Source organism: Myxocyprinus asiaticus, chromosome 11, assembly GCF_019703515.2.
Source record: "Myxocyprinus asiaticus isolate MX2 ecotype Aquarium Trade chromosome 11, UBuf_Myxa_2, whole genome shotgun sequence".
Taxonomy (NCBI): Eukaryota; Metazoa; Chordata; class Actinopteri; order Cypriniformes; family Catostomidae; genus Myxocyprinus; species Myxocyprinus asiaticus.
Genome location: NC_059354.1, coordinates 15,068,490 through 15,083,405, shown reverse-complemented (window position 1 = coordinate 15,083,405; position 14,916 = coordinate 15,068,490). Strand labels below are relative to the sequence as shown.

The following is a 14,916-nucleotide window of genomic DNA, read 5'->3' as shown; positions in this document are numbered from 1 at the left end:
ACATCAAGGATTTCCTAAAGATGTAATGTTTTTTACTCTCACTTTTACTTTCCATAAATATTATAAAATAAATAATTAAAAAGCTGAAATTTATTAATATGATTAAAATGTGAGTGTATATGGATAAAACAAACTCTATGGTCTTGATTATATTTGTTAGAGGGGAGGAGTCAATTAGGCTATGTACTCAGGTAAAGGCGTGCATTAGCGATCATTTGAAGTTGATCATCAACATCGATCACAATAGAATGCTATCTAATATGATGCAAAAGACCACGGACTTCAGACACACCTCAAAATAGTTTAGAGGACATTAACACAAGTAGACAGCCTCAGTTTGAGCCTGGTGTTCAGGAAGCGTAGCAGTGAAGCGAGACGTGTGGATACGTGCAGTACTAACAACAGTTGAAGGATATGTACTATAGCACACAGTTTATCTCTGGTAGGTGAACAGCATTTTTTATAACTACTTGAAAGTTTGCCATGAAGAGTCTAGCTGGTGGATATGTCTTTAAGTGCCCAAAAAGTGACCTTATAGATCGCGGCCATTATAAAGAATGAAGCTGCGCAAGTCACGCACTTGCATCGTTATCAACTTCATTGATTTTAAGGGGAGCGAACAAATATTCCAGCCATTTCTGCTAAGGATTAATTATAAGCATCTAATCTATGATACGCTTTAATTGACATGACCAGATGTCCCAATAAAACCGAGACAGTCCCGATTTTACGAGCCGAGTCCCTCGTCCTGCCGGAGGTACAGTCGGGATGCATTTTGTCCCAATTATCAGTCTTAGTTTAAATGTTTTACCAAACTGACATAGCTGTGATTCGTGCTTCTTCTGTCTTGAAAAACAAGCGATAAGTAACAAAAGAATCATTCATTTCCTCAGACAATTTTCTTAAGGCTGAGAAAAATATAATGAGAAAAAATAATAAGTCAAATGTATCCACAACACGTCTTTTAATGAGCTGTGCTGTATCTAAGCAATGCTAGATGGCTGAAACTGCATGTTGTTTAGAAGAGTTTATAGCTGCGGTTTATGCATTCATTACAAAATTTTAGCACCCCCTCTGGCTCTGAAGCCCCACCTGCCTTAGCATCCCTAACAGAAAAATCCTGGAGACACTGTTACCCCATTCCAATGCTGTCTCTTTACTCTCCTATGAACATTACTCTCTGTGGAATGTGACTGATCCAATCAGCCTCATTTAGTTTCTACACCTTCTCTCTTTTCTTCACTCAGTCTTGGATAGCAAAGATCGATAGCTCAGTTGAAGAGTTTTATATCCCTTGGTAGAGGAGATAATCACATGGACCAAATGGACTAGTTTCGTCCCAGTTGCACAATTACACAAAGCAAGTGTGGTTACAGTTGTCAATACTGGGAGATTTGTAAGCATGTCTGAACAAGAGAGGAAGGTTACAGAGGAAGCACTGGACTTCATGTAGGAGTTGTGCAACATGTAGAATGCCTTTTAAATACCAATTCAATTCCTCAATTTTAACTGAGGCAGCAAACAGGGTGCAGAATTGAATTTCGAATTTGAAGAAGAAAGTAGAATTAAAATACAATTATATTTGAATTACTTTTATTATTTTTTTTTTTTTTTTTTTTTAAATAATAATACATTTAATTTTTCTGTTTTACCCATAAACATACTCACCTATTTAAAATACATAAATAACTTACTGTGGTATTTTCAGAGACATTAGATATATCATTATATGATACTAAAAAATTTGAATGCCACCTGTGGAAAATTTGTATATACACTCTTTTATTGGCAACACTTTACAATTATGGAGGGCCAAATTACTCAAAATGAAACCATTAAGTAATTATTTAAATATTTGTATAAGTTATTAAAGACATTATGAAAGTGTTAAAAACATTAAAATAAAATTAATCAATAAATCACTAACTAAATCAGTAAATATCTTGTATTTTATTTAATTTTTTTGCACTGGTTTGGGTCTATTTTCATTTTAGCAGTATCTTTGGGTTGTTGTCATGCAGGTATGAGATTTTTTGTCTTTTAATTTTCAGAGTTACAGTTAAAAGTATGACGTCCTCTTCCATAATGACCTTCTCTCACAGAATCAACACCAAGCCAATATTACGTTCATTTATTTTGGCCAACATTTCCCTTAAATTTTCATATGGTTTTAAATTAAGTGATTGTCAACATTCTGTTATTGCTCCAAGTAGTCATAGTGTTGGTGTGAAAAAAAAAGAAAAAAAGAAGAAACATTTTGAAAGGTGTTGTTGTTGAGTGATCATAACCCTGAAAATGAAATGAACAGACACAAAACTAATGCTTGAATGAAAAATCAACTCAAAGATAATGCTAAAGTGAAAAACAAGGGGACATTAATTGATAAATTTAGTGATACAATGATTAATTTAATGATTTTGTTCTATTGTAGTAACTATTTCATTATGTATTTTAAGATTTATTTATTCTTTAATATTTATTTAATTATTTTATTTTGAATAATTTGGCCCACCATATACAATAAGGTTGTATTTGTTAATATTAAATTAACTGTATTAGTTGTAGCTAAAAATAAACAACATTTTTACAATATTTAAAAATCTTAATGTTGATTTCTATATATGTACATATATATATATATATATATATATACGTTTCTAATATATATTTCTAATATATTTTTTAAATAAAGAGGTGTAAACGTTAACATTAATGTATTTTGAATCAATTATTATTAAAAAAAATTGCAATAAATGAAATGTAAAAAAAAGTTTAAAAAATATTGCTAACTGTTAGTTCATGATACTTCATGCATTTTCTAATGTTAACAAATATAACCTTAAATTAAAGTGTTATCATTGTATTTAATAAATTAACATTCATTTTATGGACTATGGTAGAAAAACACATTTCCTATCCTCTAATTTACCCCAGAGTCTTTGAAATAGAGCCAAACAACATGAAGTAAACCTTAAATAAAACAAAGAAGTTGTCTGTGCTAATAAAATGAATCTGTTATGTGACTGTGTTGAATTTCTTTGGACTGCAATGCAGTAAATTCCTCTTGTCATTCCAATTCAACATCCTGTGGGGCGTGGCCAATTCAAATTAAACTCCTACTCATAATTTGAAAGGGACTCAATCCTTAAATCCAGAATTTGTCCAACCCTTCTAAGATGTCTTTTGATACTACATACTTGGAAGTGATTTCAAGGTGGATGTAAGGATTCTCATCACTACTTTATGTGGCCTGAATATAAATCACAGAAGTGATAACAGTAATATATTAATAATTGTGCAACCATATTTGCAAAATATCTGGCTTTGGTAATCAAGGGTTTAGAAGTTGAAATTCTGCATACTTCAAAGATAAATCAGACCAATTTACATAAATGTACGCTCTTTGTAATGACCTTGTCCTTTTAGAAAGACATTCATCACCAGATACTATAAAATGTACTCCCATGGTTCCAGTGTTTTGGCTTATACAACTCTTTGGAGTATCAGTCAGCATGGTGTCTCTTCATGAAGGAGCATGCCTCATTTTTGAAGGGTTCTTTAAAAGGAATAGCATCAAAGACACGCAAGAACTTACTTTTACCCACAGTGTCATATGCATTTAAAGGGTGAGAGTCAGTCATCTTTCATTAATGTAAGGTTAGGGATTCTTTGTTAGCAGAAGTTGGCCAACATAGCACATTAAGAGTTGATGACAATGCATTGCTGCAACAGTCTAGCCTTGGTCAGTTTTTTAACGAGGCACAAATTGAGTGCACAATTAAGAAGAGATGCCATTTTCAAAATCACTTGTACCAAGAAACTCCCCCATTCACAATTCACATGAAACTGTCTCTGTGTGTCTCTTTCTCAGGTAGGGAAGATTCGCAAGACGGCAGCCCGCAAAAGAGAATACCATGTTTTATTTATGGTTATCACCACCGTGGTGTGTTACCTTTTGTGCTGGATGCCATACGGCATTGTGGCCATGATGGCCACATTTGGCCGGCCAGGAATTATTTCACCTGTTGCCAGTGTGGTGCCCTCTCTACTTGCCAAGAGCAGCACAGTCATTAACCCTTTAATATACATCCTCATGAACAAACAGGTAAGATGTCCATTTCAAACAACTAGGTATAAGGTAAAATTCTATCCCTGATGGACCCTTTTCATAGACATTTTTAGCATATTTCCACCAGAGGTCAACCTGTAGTGGATTTTGGCGATAAAGATAACTAAAGTGTTGGAAAAGGCAAACACCCGATTAATCAGCCATTCGTTTTTAAAATTGCTTTTTTGATTGTGTGTATATATATATATATATATATATATATATATATATATACACTACCGGTCAAAAGTTTTGAAACACTTACTCATTCTTTATTATAATTGTTTCTCTTCACATTTTAGAATAATAATAAAGTCATCAAAACTATGGAATAACAAATGGAACTATGGGAATTATGTTGTGACTATAAAAATCCAAAATAAATCAAAACTGTGTTATATTTTAGCATCTTCAAAGTAGTCACCCTTTGCCTAGAATTTGCAGACATGTACTCTTGACATTTTCTCAACCAACTTCTTGAGGTATCACCCTGGGATGCTTTTTAAACAGTATTGAAGGAGTTTCCATCTATGTTGGGCGCTTATTGGCTGCTTTTCTTTATTATTTGGTCCAAGTCATCAATTTCAAGTGTTTCAAAACTTTTGACCGGTAGTGTATATAAAAAATCTTTCCTTACTGTGATAGGCACAGACATACATCACAGAGGTTTCATAAATCCAAAATGAGTAAAATCCCAGATGCGGTTTTACTGTGCAACCAAAATCCCAATAAAAACTAAAAAAAATTACAATTTCATGTATAACGCAAGACTCTAATTAAAAAAATGTCTGTGCTTCCAGCTCACACAAACACACAAGGGAAACAAAACAAGCACTCTTACAATCATCTACAATGTATTGCAGTAGAAATACTATAGAGCAAACACTGTCATAGAGGCTAATAAATACTGCATGAACAGTAATTCATTAACAATAGATCATCAGCAATCACTTGTCAATTGTCTAGTTTCCAGTTTTATAATAACTGACTTTTTCCTTTTCTCTAGGGACACTCATAATCAACATGAACTCAACCATTAATAAAGGTTATATAAATAAACGTTTACTAATGTCTATGGTTCATACAGTATGTGTATTTTTATAACATTTCGTATAAATAATTGTAAATTATTCACCAAATTAATCTTTTTATAGCCTATATATTCACCAGATGAAAGGTTTGGCCCACAGAGGGTGTGGCCAAAACTATTGGTGTTAATTTTGCCATTAAAGGTATATTCTGAGTTCAGTACAAGTTCAGCTTAATTGACAGCATTTGTGGCATAATGTTGATCACCACAAAAATATATTGCAACTCATCCCTCCTTCTCTTTAATAAAAAGCAAAAATTTAGATTACAGTTAGGCACTTACAATGGAAGTGAATAGGACCAATTTTTGAAGGGTTTAAAGGCAGAAAAGTGAACCTTATAATTTTATAAAAGCACTTACATTAATTCTTTTGTTAAAACCCAAGTATTATTTGAGCTGTAAAGTTGTTGAAATAGTCATTTTTAGTCATTGTTGACATTACATCGTCATGGCAGCAAAATTGTAAAATTGGCTATAACTTTACACAGAAAAGGTTAGTAAGTGATTTTATCATACTAAAATCATGTTAACACACATATTGTTTATGTCTTGTGGTTATATTTTCGAAACAGCAAGTATTTAAAATGTTAAAAAAATTGGCCCCCATTCACTTCCATTGTAAGTGCCTCTCTGCAACCCATGTTTTAGAAAATGAGGGGCAAGTAAAAATAAATTTTTGTGGTAATCAATATTACGCCACAAATGCTGTCGATTGAGCAGAACTTGTGTTGAACCCGGAACATTCCTTTAACCGATAGTTCCAACAAAAAAGCAAAACAACTATCAGCACTGATTAATTGGTAAAAGCGACTAATTGGTCGACCTCTAATTTCCAGTAGTAGGTTAAATCTAGCAAACCATATTTTTAAATGATTAAATGTGTATTTATATCACTTAATTCATTGAAATATTAGCCTGGTATTAAAAAAACATATGCCAACTAGTCATCAATTTAGTGCAGTTTCAAATACAGCTGCTGAGGGAGTGACTGTAAATTTGGCATCTTTGTCTATTTTGACTGACATATTTCTCACTCTTTGTTTTCCCAATTTTTGAAAGTCACAGAAATGTAATAGTGGACTTTATTTTTTGCTGTTGGAGCAAATGAGAAAGCACATTTTTTCTCCTATGGTCTCCCATTTACCTTTATTGGCCAGTGGCAAAGTTTCCCCTGCTATAGCTTAGTCTCCCATTCCAAACCCAGAAATGTGAAAAGGGTCCATAAAAATACTGTGCATGCTTGCCTACTGCTCCTACTGAGACAGCCCTGGATAATCTGTAATACAGCCGATAATCATAAGATTTCTTATCTGCTATATTTACATATACTTTAGACTTACAAAGAGAAATTTACCATACCACTGACACACAATATCTTTCTTGTCAAGTAATGGTCAAGGTTTTAATATAGAAACAATGGTCAAAAAATACACAAACATTTAGTAGCTTAAAAAGTAATTCAATGACACATGTGTATTAACATATGGAGAAATAATCATTATAAAACCTCCCATGGCTTTTAAATGTGAACTGGCTTGTTATTGACATTGCAGATATTTACAGTCAAAAGATGAAGACTATTCACATATAAACAGTTGAAGTCAGAAGTTTACATACACCTTAGCCAAATACATTTAAACTCAGTTTTTCATAATTCCTGACATTTAATCATAGAAAACATTCCCTGTCTTAGGTCAGTTAGGATCACTATTTTAAGAATGTGAAATGTCAGAATAATTGTAGGGAGAATGATTTATTTCAGGTTTTATTTCTTTCATCACATTCCCAGTGGGTCAGAAGTTTACATACACTTTGTTAGTATTTGGTAGCACTGCCTTTCAATTGTTTAACTTGGGTCAAACATTTTGGGTAGCCTTCCACAAGCTTCTAAAAATAAGCCTTTTCAGTTCTGCCCACAAATTTTCTATTGGATTGAGGTCAGGGCTTTGTGATGGCCACTCCAATACCTTGACTTTGTTGTCCTTAAGCCATTTTGCCACAACTTGAGGCATGCTTGGGGTCATTGTCCATTTGAAAGACCCATTTGCGACTGAGCTTTAACTTCCTGTCTGATGTCTTGAGATGTTGCTTCAGTATATACACATAATTTCCCTTCCTCATGATGCCATCTATTTTGTGAAGTGCACCAGTCCCTCCTGCAGCAAAGCACCCCCACAACATGATGCTGCCACTCCCATGCGTCACGGTTGGGATGGTGTTCTTCGGCTTGGAAGCCTCACACTTTTTCCTCCAAGCATAACAATGGTCATTATGGCCAGTTACATTTTTGTTTCATAAGACCAGAGGACATTTCTCCAAAAAGTAAGACCTTTGTCCCCATGTGCACTTGCAAACTGTAGTCTGGCTTTTTTACAACGGTTTTGGAGCATTGGCTTATTCCTTGCTGAGCAACATTTCATGTTATGTCGCTATAGGACTCGTTTTACGGTGAATACAGATACTTGTCTTCCTGTTTCCTCCAGCATCTTCACAAGGTCCTTTGCTGTTGTTCTGTGATTGATTTGCACTTTTCACACCAAACTACATTCATCTCTATGAGACAGAATGAGTCTCCTTCCTCAGCGGCATGATGGCTGCATGGTCACATGGTGTTTATACTTGCGTACTATTGTTTGTACAGATGAATGTGATACCAAGGATGAACCAGACTTGTGGAGGTCCACAATTATTTTTCTGAGGTCTTTGCTGATTTATTTTGATTTTCTTATGCTGTCAAGCAAAGAGGCACTGAGGTTGAAGGTAGGCCTTAAAATACATCCACAGGTACCTCCAATTGACTACAATTAGCCTATCAGAAGCTAATTGGCTAATTGCCTAAAGGATTGACATCATTTTCTGGAATTTTCCGAGCTGATTAAAGGCACAGTTGACTTACTGTATGTAAACTTCTGACCCACTGGAATTGTGATATACTCAATTAAAAGTGAAACAATCTGTCTGTAAACAATTGTTGGAAAAATTACTTGTATCATGCACAAAGTAGATGTCTTAAACAACTTGCCAAAACTATAGTTTGCTAATAAGAAATCTGTGGAGTGGTTAAAAAAATGAGTTTTAATGACTTCAACCTAAGTGTATGTAAACTTCTGACTTGAGCACAGATGTACAGTACCACAGATACGGTACCATTCACATACTCTAACAAACCCAGGAAAACACTTAACATTTGGCACAGTCCTCTGGATTCTACTGTGCACATCCTTGAAGCTGCACTAAAGTTCGCCAGTGAAATCACCTGCAAATATTTTTTTATTTTTTTACAAAGACCATATGCTCAAAAACAACCCTAAAGACCAAGCTCATTTTCCCATTACAAATGGCTAAATCTTAACATTTCCATAACTGCATATTTATCTTTTATACTAACAAGCTCTGCTTTACATCACATGCTCTATGCACTTTACTTTACTGTACATTTCTTTCTGTATTCTCTCCAAAGTAGTCATAGCAACCAACAACATAAAAAAATCAAGCAAAATAGATGTTACACTAAACACTTAAATAATACTCTTGAGATAATGCTTGTATCTAAAGTCGCCTTCTCTCTGTAAGAAACAGTGACTGGGTTTTTTGCTGCTAAAATACCAAATGCTAAATTAAAAGCTTCGAAAAGACATTCACAGAAGAAGGACTCGTATGACTTTACCTCCAAACGTGAAGTAAAAAAAAACTGACAATTGAGAAAAGAGGAAGCAGAGTTTTAGTCCCTCCATAGGTCACAAAGCAATTTTGGCCATCACATGTTAAAAAACAATTATTAGTCAGGGCCATGGTATAACAGTTAGGCTCCACCGATGCCCTGACACATTGAGCGGTGATGTTCATGCAGGTGACACAAGCTCGAGTTTGGTTTTTGTCATTTTTCCCCACTTCCTGTACTTTATCCACTACCCTTTCAATAAAAAAAATGCCTGGTCATTTAGCCCCAACCAGTGAGTCATATTTAGAAAAGACACATTGTAGGTTTAGTAAAACACAGTATACATCTTTATTCCAAAACTAGTGAGCCTCCCATAAGCAGAATTTGAAGGCATCATAAATGCAACCCAGCATGAAGGCTATTCCAAAAGGTAGGATAATGTTACATTATGCTATCCTTCATGGTGAAGGTAATCCTGTAATGGACTGTGACCAGCTCAGTGGAAAAAAATAATCCAATATGGCGAACAAAGCAAGAGAAATGTTAATTGTAAACGTTGGTTAAAATTTTTAGCAACTAACTATTTTATGCAGTTTGTTATGGCGTAGCAACATGCTAATGCCAAACTCTCAATCAATTCGAGTAGAGTCACTGAAAGAGTTGCTGCCAATGTAAAATGTCACAAATCAATCTGATATGAGGTTCCATTTCAGTTAGGGTGTTGCCTTAAAGACAGCTGCCTATGTAAGTAGGCAGCTCACTATGTTTCGGAACAGAGGCTTATAGTTGTTTTAACAACAGTGGTATGTGTAGGGAATATGGTATATTACATCCAAACCTACTTGTTCAATATTCCACAGAAAAAAAAAAAAAAAAGAAAAAAGTTAAATGAAATAATCACTGCCCAATTTCTATACATCTACAAACCCCCAACATGGGGAAACAAGGTTGAATATTAGCTTTACGCTCCTCAGTCTATACAACAACAAGATAAAAAAATGTCTCTCTGGTGAAAACCAAAGTTTGAGTATTTTTAGCTCCTGAGTGAAATCATCAATTACCATACTAGTTTACTTCTACAATATACAACAACAATTAAAACAGACTTTAGCTCTCCTTAACAGATCTACAGAAAAAATAGCTCGTGTAAGTTTTCTGTCTTATTTAAATGGCACACATTGAAACAATGCAAACGAGTAATTAACAAACCTTCAAGTTTTTCCTTCTGTTAAAAAACAAAACAAAAAAAAGTCTATGTACATCCACGTCAAACCACAGAGTGAATCAATTCAAATTAACAACTGCACATTTAAGAGAAGACAATGCAAAGATGCCTTGGTAATTCATTCGCTTTAAAGAAGACTCCAGCAGGAGTCAAGAAAACCTCTTATTTTTAGGTGTTACAAGACATTAAAAAAAGACCAGGCTACCTCGGTTTATATTAAATATCACCACTGTACTTTTTATATTGCCAAGCAGCCTTAAAGTCCCAGATAATATTTACAGTGCTGCAATAAATCCACAGTACAAGCAATCAAATCCTTAATCAACACTTATTCTGAAAAGGAGAACCCTCTATTTCCTGTAAACCGCCTATGACGACAGATTCTTCAAAGTAGAAAATGGCTAAAAAAAGAACTAAAAATTAAGCCAACTCTCATTTTCCTTTATTGAAACAATTATTTTTTTTTTTTTTCAAAAGCTCCTTTTTGCTGACTTGTTCAATAAGAGGAATATTCAACTTGTTTAAGTATTCTGCCTTTGCTATTAAAAATGGAGGACTCTAACATTAAAGCAGAGTAGGAAGAAATCATTTACCACAGTTATGAAAAATGTTTTAGAAGAGCCAAATATTCTCAAAAAGGGTTGTGAATATTACAGCAGAACAAAATAATAATAAAATAAAAAATTACAATCATAACATGACAAAAAGTCTATAGACAAATAATTTTAATTAATTCTTTTAGATCTAAATCTGAAAAAAAAAAAAAAAGTGGTGCCCATGTCATTGTGAGTTTGTGTGAATGCTCGTTTTGACAGTGCTGCTTTCAGTGTCTATGACTGCTAACATTTCCAACCCTGTGAAAAACAGTTTCAATTAAAAAAAAATAACATACTGTTTTTTTGTTGTTGGCTTTCAGCACCACAAACATCCACAGATTTATAAAAATGACTGTTCTCGTGACATCTCTATTGCTATTCTAACCATCTTTTTTAACAAAGGCTCAGGAAATGCATTTTTAAGTGACCTACAACACATGGTTTTGCCCTGCAGAACTCCATCCAGTCTTACAACATGATCAATTCTAAACAGCTGGCAAGTCTGACTTTGCATAGTGCTGCATAAGTCTGCAGATCTCGTCTGCTTTGCAAAGGCAGTTATTGCGTCTTTATCTGGGTTCAGGGCTCACAGTGGATGTTCTTGAAACCGGGGAGTGTGACCTTGCCTTTCCTCTTGAGGTCGTCCTCGGAGCCGATGTTCATGCGCTGGATGAGCATCTTCTCGTAGAGCAGGGGGTGGTACGCACCCAGAGTGCAAGCTGCATCATAGTAACGCTCGTGGTAGTGGCACAGGTCAGTCTGTCGTAGTGAAGGAATGTACTCGTACACGTGGACCTGTTCACATAGTGACATCATTAGCAGGATGCCTGAAAGCCAAACAAAATAGGACATTAACAAACCAGCCCACACAAGAGTACATGAGATTCACCCACCCATTCACATATTCTTATAAATTCAAACTATGACAGTCAGAGAATGGGAAAATGACATGACAAAATGGCAACAGAAAGGTTAGCATACCTGAATGAATTGCAGATAAAAATATTTGTCACAATATATTTTAAAACCATTTACACCAAACATGACAAATTTTCACCAGTCTTTGAGAAAGGTTAGCATACCTAAATTAATTGCAGATGAAAATATTTTGTCTGAGAAAGGACTAGCATACCTGAATGAATCGCAGACGAAAATACTGTCACATTTTTTTCAACAAAACTATTCACACCCAACAAGACTAATTTGCGTCAGTCTCAGAGAAATGTTAGCATACCTAAATGAATTGCAGACAAAAATATTTTGTCTGAGAAAGGATAGCATACCTGAATGAATCGCAGGAAAAAAAAAGTCAAAATTTTCTGTACCAAAACTATTCACAACAAACATGACAAATTTGCCTCAGTCTCTGGGAAAAATGTGCATACCTCAACAAAAGCAGGTTGTATTTTGCTTTTTTCATCCATACCTGAATGAATCGCATACTGAATTAATCACAGACCAAATATTTTGTCTGAGAAAGGTTAGCGGCATACAAGAATAAATCGCAGACCAAAATATAAATAAATTGTTGCAAAAAAAAAATTCCAGTGAAAATTCATGCTTAAGTCTTTTTGTGCTTAGGAGGTGAGTTCTTATATCTCCTGTTTTTCTCCACAGTTCTACAGGTGTTTCCTAATGATGTTCTGCTGTCAGAGGTGGTCAGTGCAGAATGGTCATTCCATGCCCTCAAAGACCACGGTCATCCAGCTTCATCGTAGAGTCTACAGCAACACAGTAGCCTGCACTGCCCAGATCTCCACTGGGATCCACAACCATGACTGCAGTACTCCTGCCACAGAAAGAACCAACCCCCCAGAGATCAGCCCCTAAACTGGGCCATCACAGCCCAGCAGCCCCTGCAAAAACAATACTGCCACTGTTGTTCCACTGCCGCTCTGTGCAAATCAGGGTTCCCACATCATCTGTTCAATGCATTTTCATGATTGTACCAAGACTTCACCACAGGATTCCCTCACCTTTTGAACAAAGAATGTCAATGACCTTTCCACGACTCTTTCAGTTGTTTGCGATTACTGGATAAGGATTTTTAAATATCATTTCATAGAGTTTGCACTCTTTCTAGTTTGCACCCTTTCTAGCAATTTCTAGCTAATGACAAATTTTAGATCCAAGCAAAACTAGAACAAATTAAACTGTCTTGAAATTTCCATGACCTTCCAGGATTTCATGAATTTTGATGACTTTGCCAGGCCTGGAAAAAAGACCATTATAAAATTTCCTGATATTTCCATGACCCTGGGAACCTTGGCATGTGCATTTGCTCTTTGCTGCCATGTCATCATGATGATTTAGAGCATGTGGATGATGGTCAATCTTTGCCTGCTTTACTGAATATAGCTCTGTCATTCAACTCTTGTCTTTTGTCTTGACCTTGTTCACTACTTCTCTTTCAACAAGGGCTTTAATTTACTTTTCACAGTAAAAAGTAAATGTGCTTTTTTCACTCTCTTTCTTTCTTTCTCCTTCTTTCTTTGCGGGCTATAACAACTGCAGCAGAACACAAATTGTCCAAAGCTTAGGAGCATTTTATGTTAAACACTTTGAAGAATGTCATAAGCATATAGTTTCATGTCAGGCTGCTATGAACACGGATAGACTGAGCTGTTCAATGTGGTTCAGAGGACAAAAAAAAAAAAAAAAAAAAACTTACATTTTACTTTATGTACTGATATTGCAATTATTTACATTTTGCAAAACCTCTCGTCCCAACAGTAAGCCGGCAATAAAATGTCGCTGTCATCTTTACACTTCAAATACTTCATAGAGTGTGCACATGCATGTCAATCAAATGGTGCACAACATGGAAAAAGAGCGCATTCAGCATGATCAAAACAATGGGTCTGTTCCAAAACCTAGTGAGCGTCCAAAAGGTAGGTATCTTAATTATGCTGCCTCCTGAGATATCTCATTCTGGCCAAGTTCTAAGATTGCAACCTATGTATCCTTTCCTGGGTAGGAGATCCCAGAATGCACCGTGATGAGCTCGGTGGAAAAATAAATTCAAGATGGCGGATGAAGCAAGAGAAATTTCCATTACAAATATACTTACACTCCATTCAATACTGGAAAGCATTGATAAAATATAGTTTAATATGATAGAAAACTCGCTTTAACTCTATTCAAATTAGTTGCGAGTCAAGTCTTCCGTGCATTGTGCATGAGGAGCGCTATCTGAATGATGCGAGGAGTTGCTGCCTATGTAGAGTGTTTCAAATCAGTATGAGGCTTCATTTCAGTTAGGTTGCTGCCATACAAGACAGCTGACTATGTAGGCAGGAGACAGCAAGGCAGCTCACTAAGTTTTGGAACAAACCCAGAATTTGTTGTTTGACGTCAAAGTTACAATTTAAGTCAACCATAATTAATTGAAATCCTATATGCAAGCAAGTAATTACATTATGTAAACAATAACTTTAATAAAGGGGTGGTCCTTCACATAACTTAAAAAAAAAAAGTAAAAAAGTGATCTGATTACAGTAACGTGTTACTGTGTTCAGAGAAGGGAATGTGTGTGTTCTACCTCTTACCAAGCGTTAGCCATTAAGGTTTAGTTTGGGGTTTTATTGTTCTTTAATATTATTTCTATTTCGGTTATTTAAACTGTTTTGCTTTCAAACTGTGATTTTTTTGTTTTGTTTGTTTTATCAGCACTTCATATTACAAATGTATGAAGACTTATCCAATATCCGATTGATTAGAAATGATTGACAGAATAAATGATTACACTATGTGACACAATTTTTGTTCCTGGGTAGTAAGTGTTATTTCCTAATTTCTTATGCCTCAAAAGTATAGAAAATGTCTATTATTCCCCACAAACTTTGCTTTTGTGACCAGGACAGTGATATTTTGAAATTTACCTATTTCCAATGAGAAAACAGCCGAATTTGTGTCTTTTCGTTCACATAGTCAGAAAACAACAACATATGAATCCAAATTAACATGTATTTATACTAAAGTAATAAAAAAATGACTACAGAAGATTTAGAAGTGAGTAGTTTTTTGAGATTTACGATTATACTGTAAATCACTTTCATGAATCAGCCCCCAAATGTAGTCTCCCATCATGTTCTCATTATACTGTCCTTGGTAGCGGTGTTCAAAGTCGAGTATATCCTGATAAAAGTGCTCACCTTGCTCCTCTGAGTATGCTCCCATGTTCTCCATGAATTTATCAAGATGAGCATCAAGGATATGGACTTTGAGGGACATGCT

General features: G+C 35.0%; 2 protein-coding genes across 5 annotated transcripts in view; one reads left to right on the top strand and one right to left on the bottom strand.

The window, feature by feature from the left end:
* The window catches only part of LOC127448606 (vertebrate ancient opsin-like), a 45,642-nt gene extending 32,328 nt beyond the window's left edge, over positions 1–13,314 (top strand). The window contains exons 3-4 of the mRNA XM_051711274.1: positions 3,872–4,105; positions 12,298–13,314. Of these exons, the coding sequence (XP_051567234.1) occupies positions 3,872–4,105; positions 12,298–12,510 (447 nt within the window). The 3' untranslated portion in view covers positions 12,511–13,314. The remainder of the gene's footprint in view (positions 1–3,871; positions 4,106–12,297) is intronic.
* The window catches only part of st6gal2a (ST6 beta-galactosamide alpha-2,6-sialyltranferase 2a), an 82,414-nt gene continuing 74,070 nt past the window's right edge, over positions 6,573–14,916 (bottom strand). For all 4 annotated transcript variants that reach the window (XM_051711253.1, XM_051711254.1, XM_051711256.1 and 1 more), the window contains exon 7: positions 6,573–11,507. In XM_051711253.1, coding sequence (XP_051567213.1) covers positions 11,260–11,507 — 248 coding nt within the window. In that variant the 3' untranslated portion in view covers positions 6,573–11,259. The remainder of the gene's footprint in view (positions 11,508–14,916) is intronic.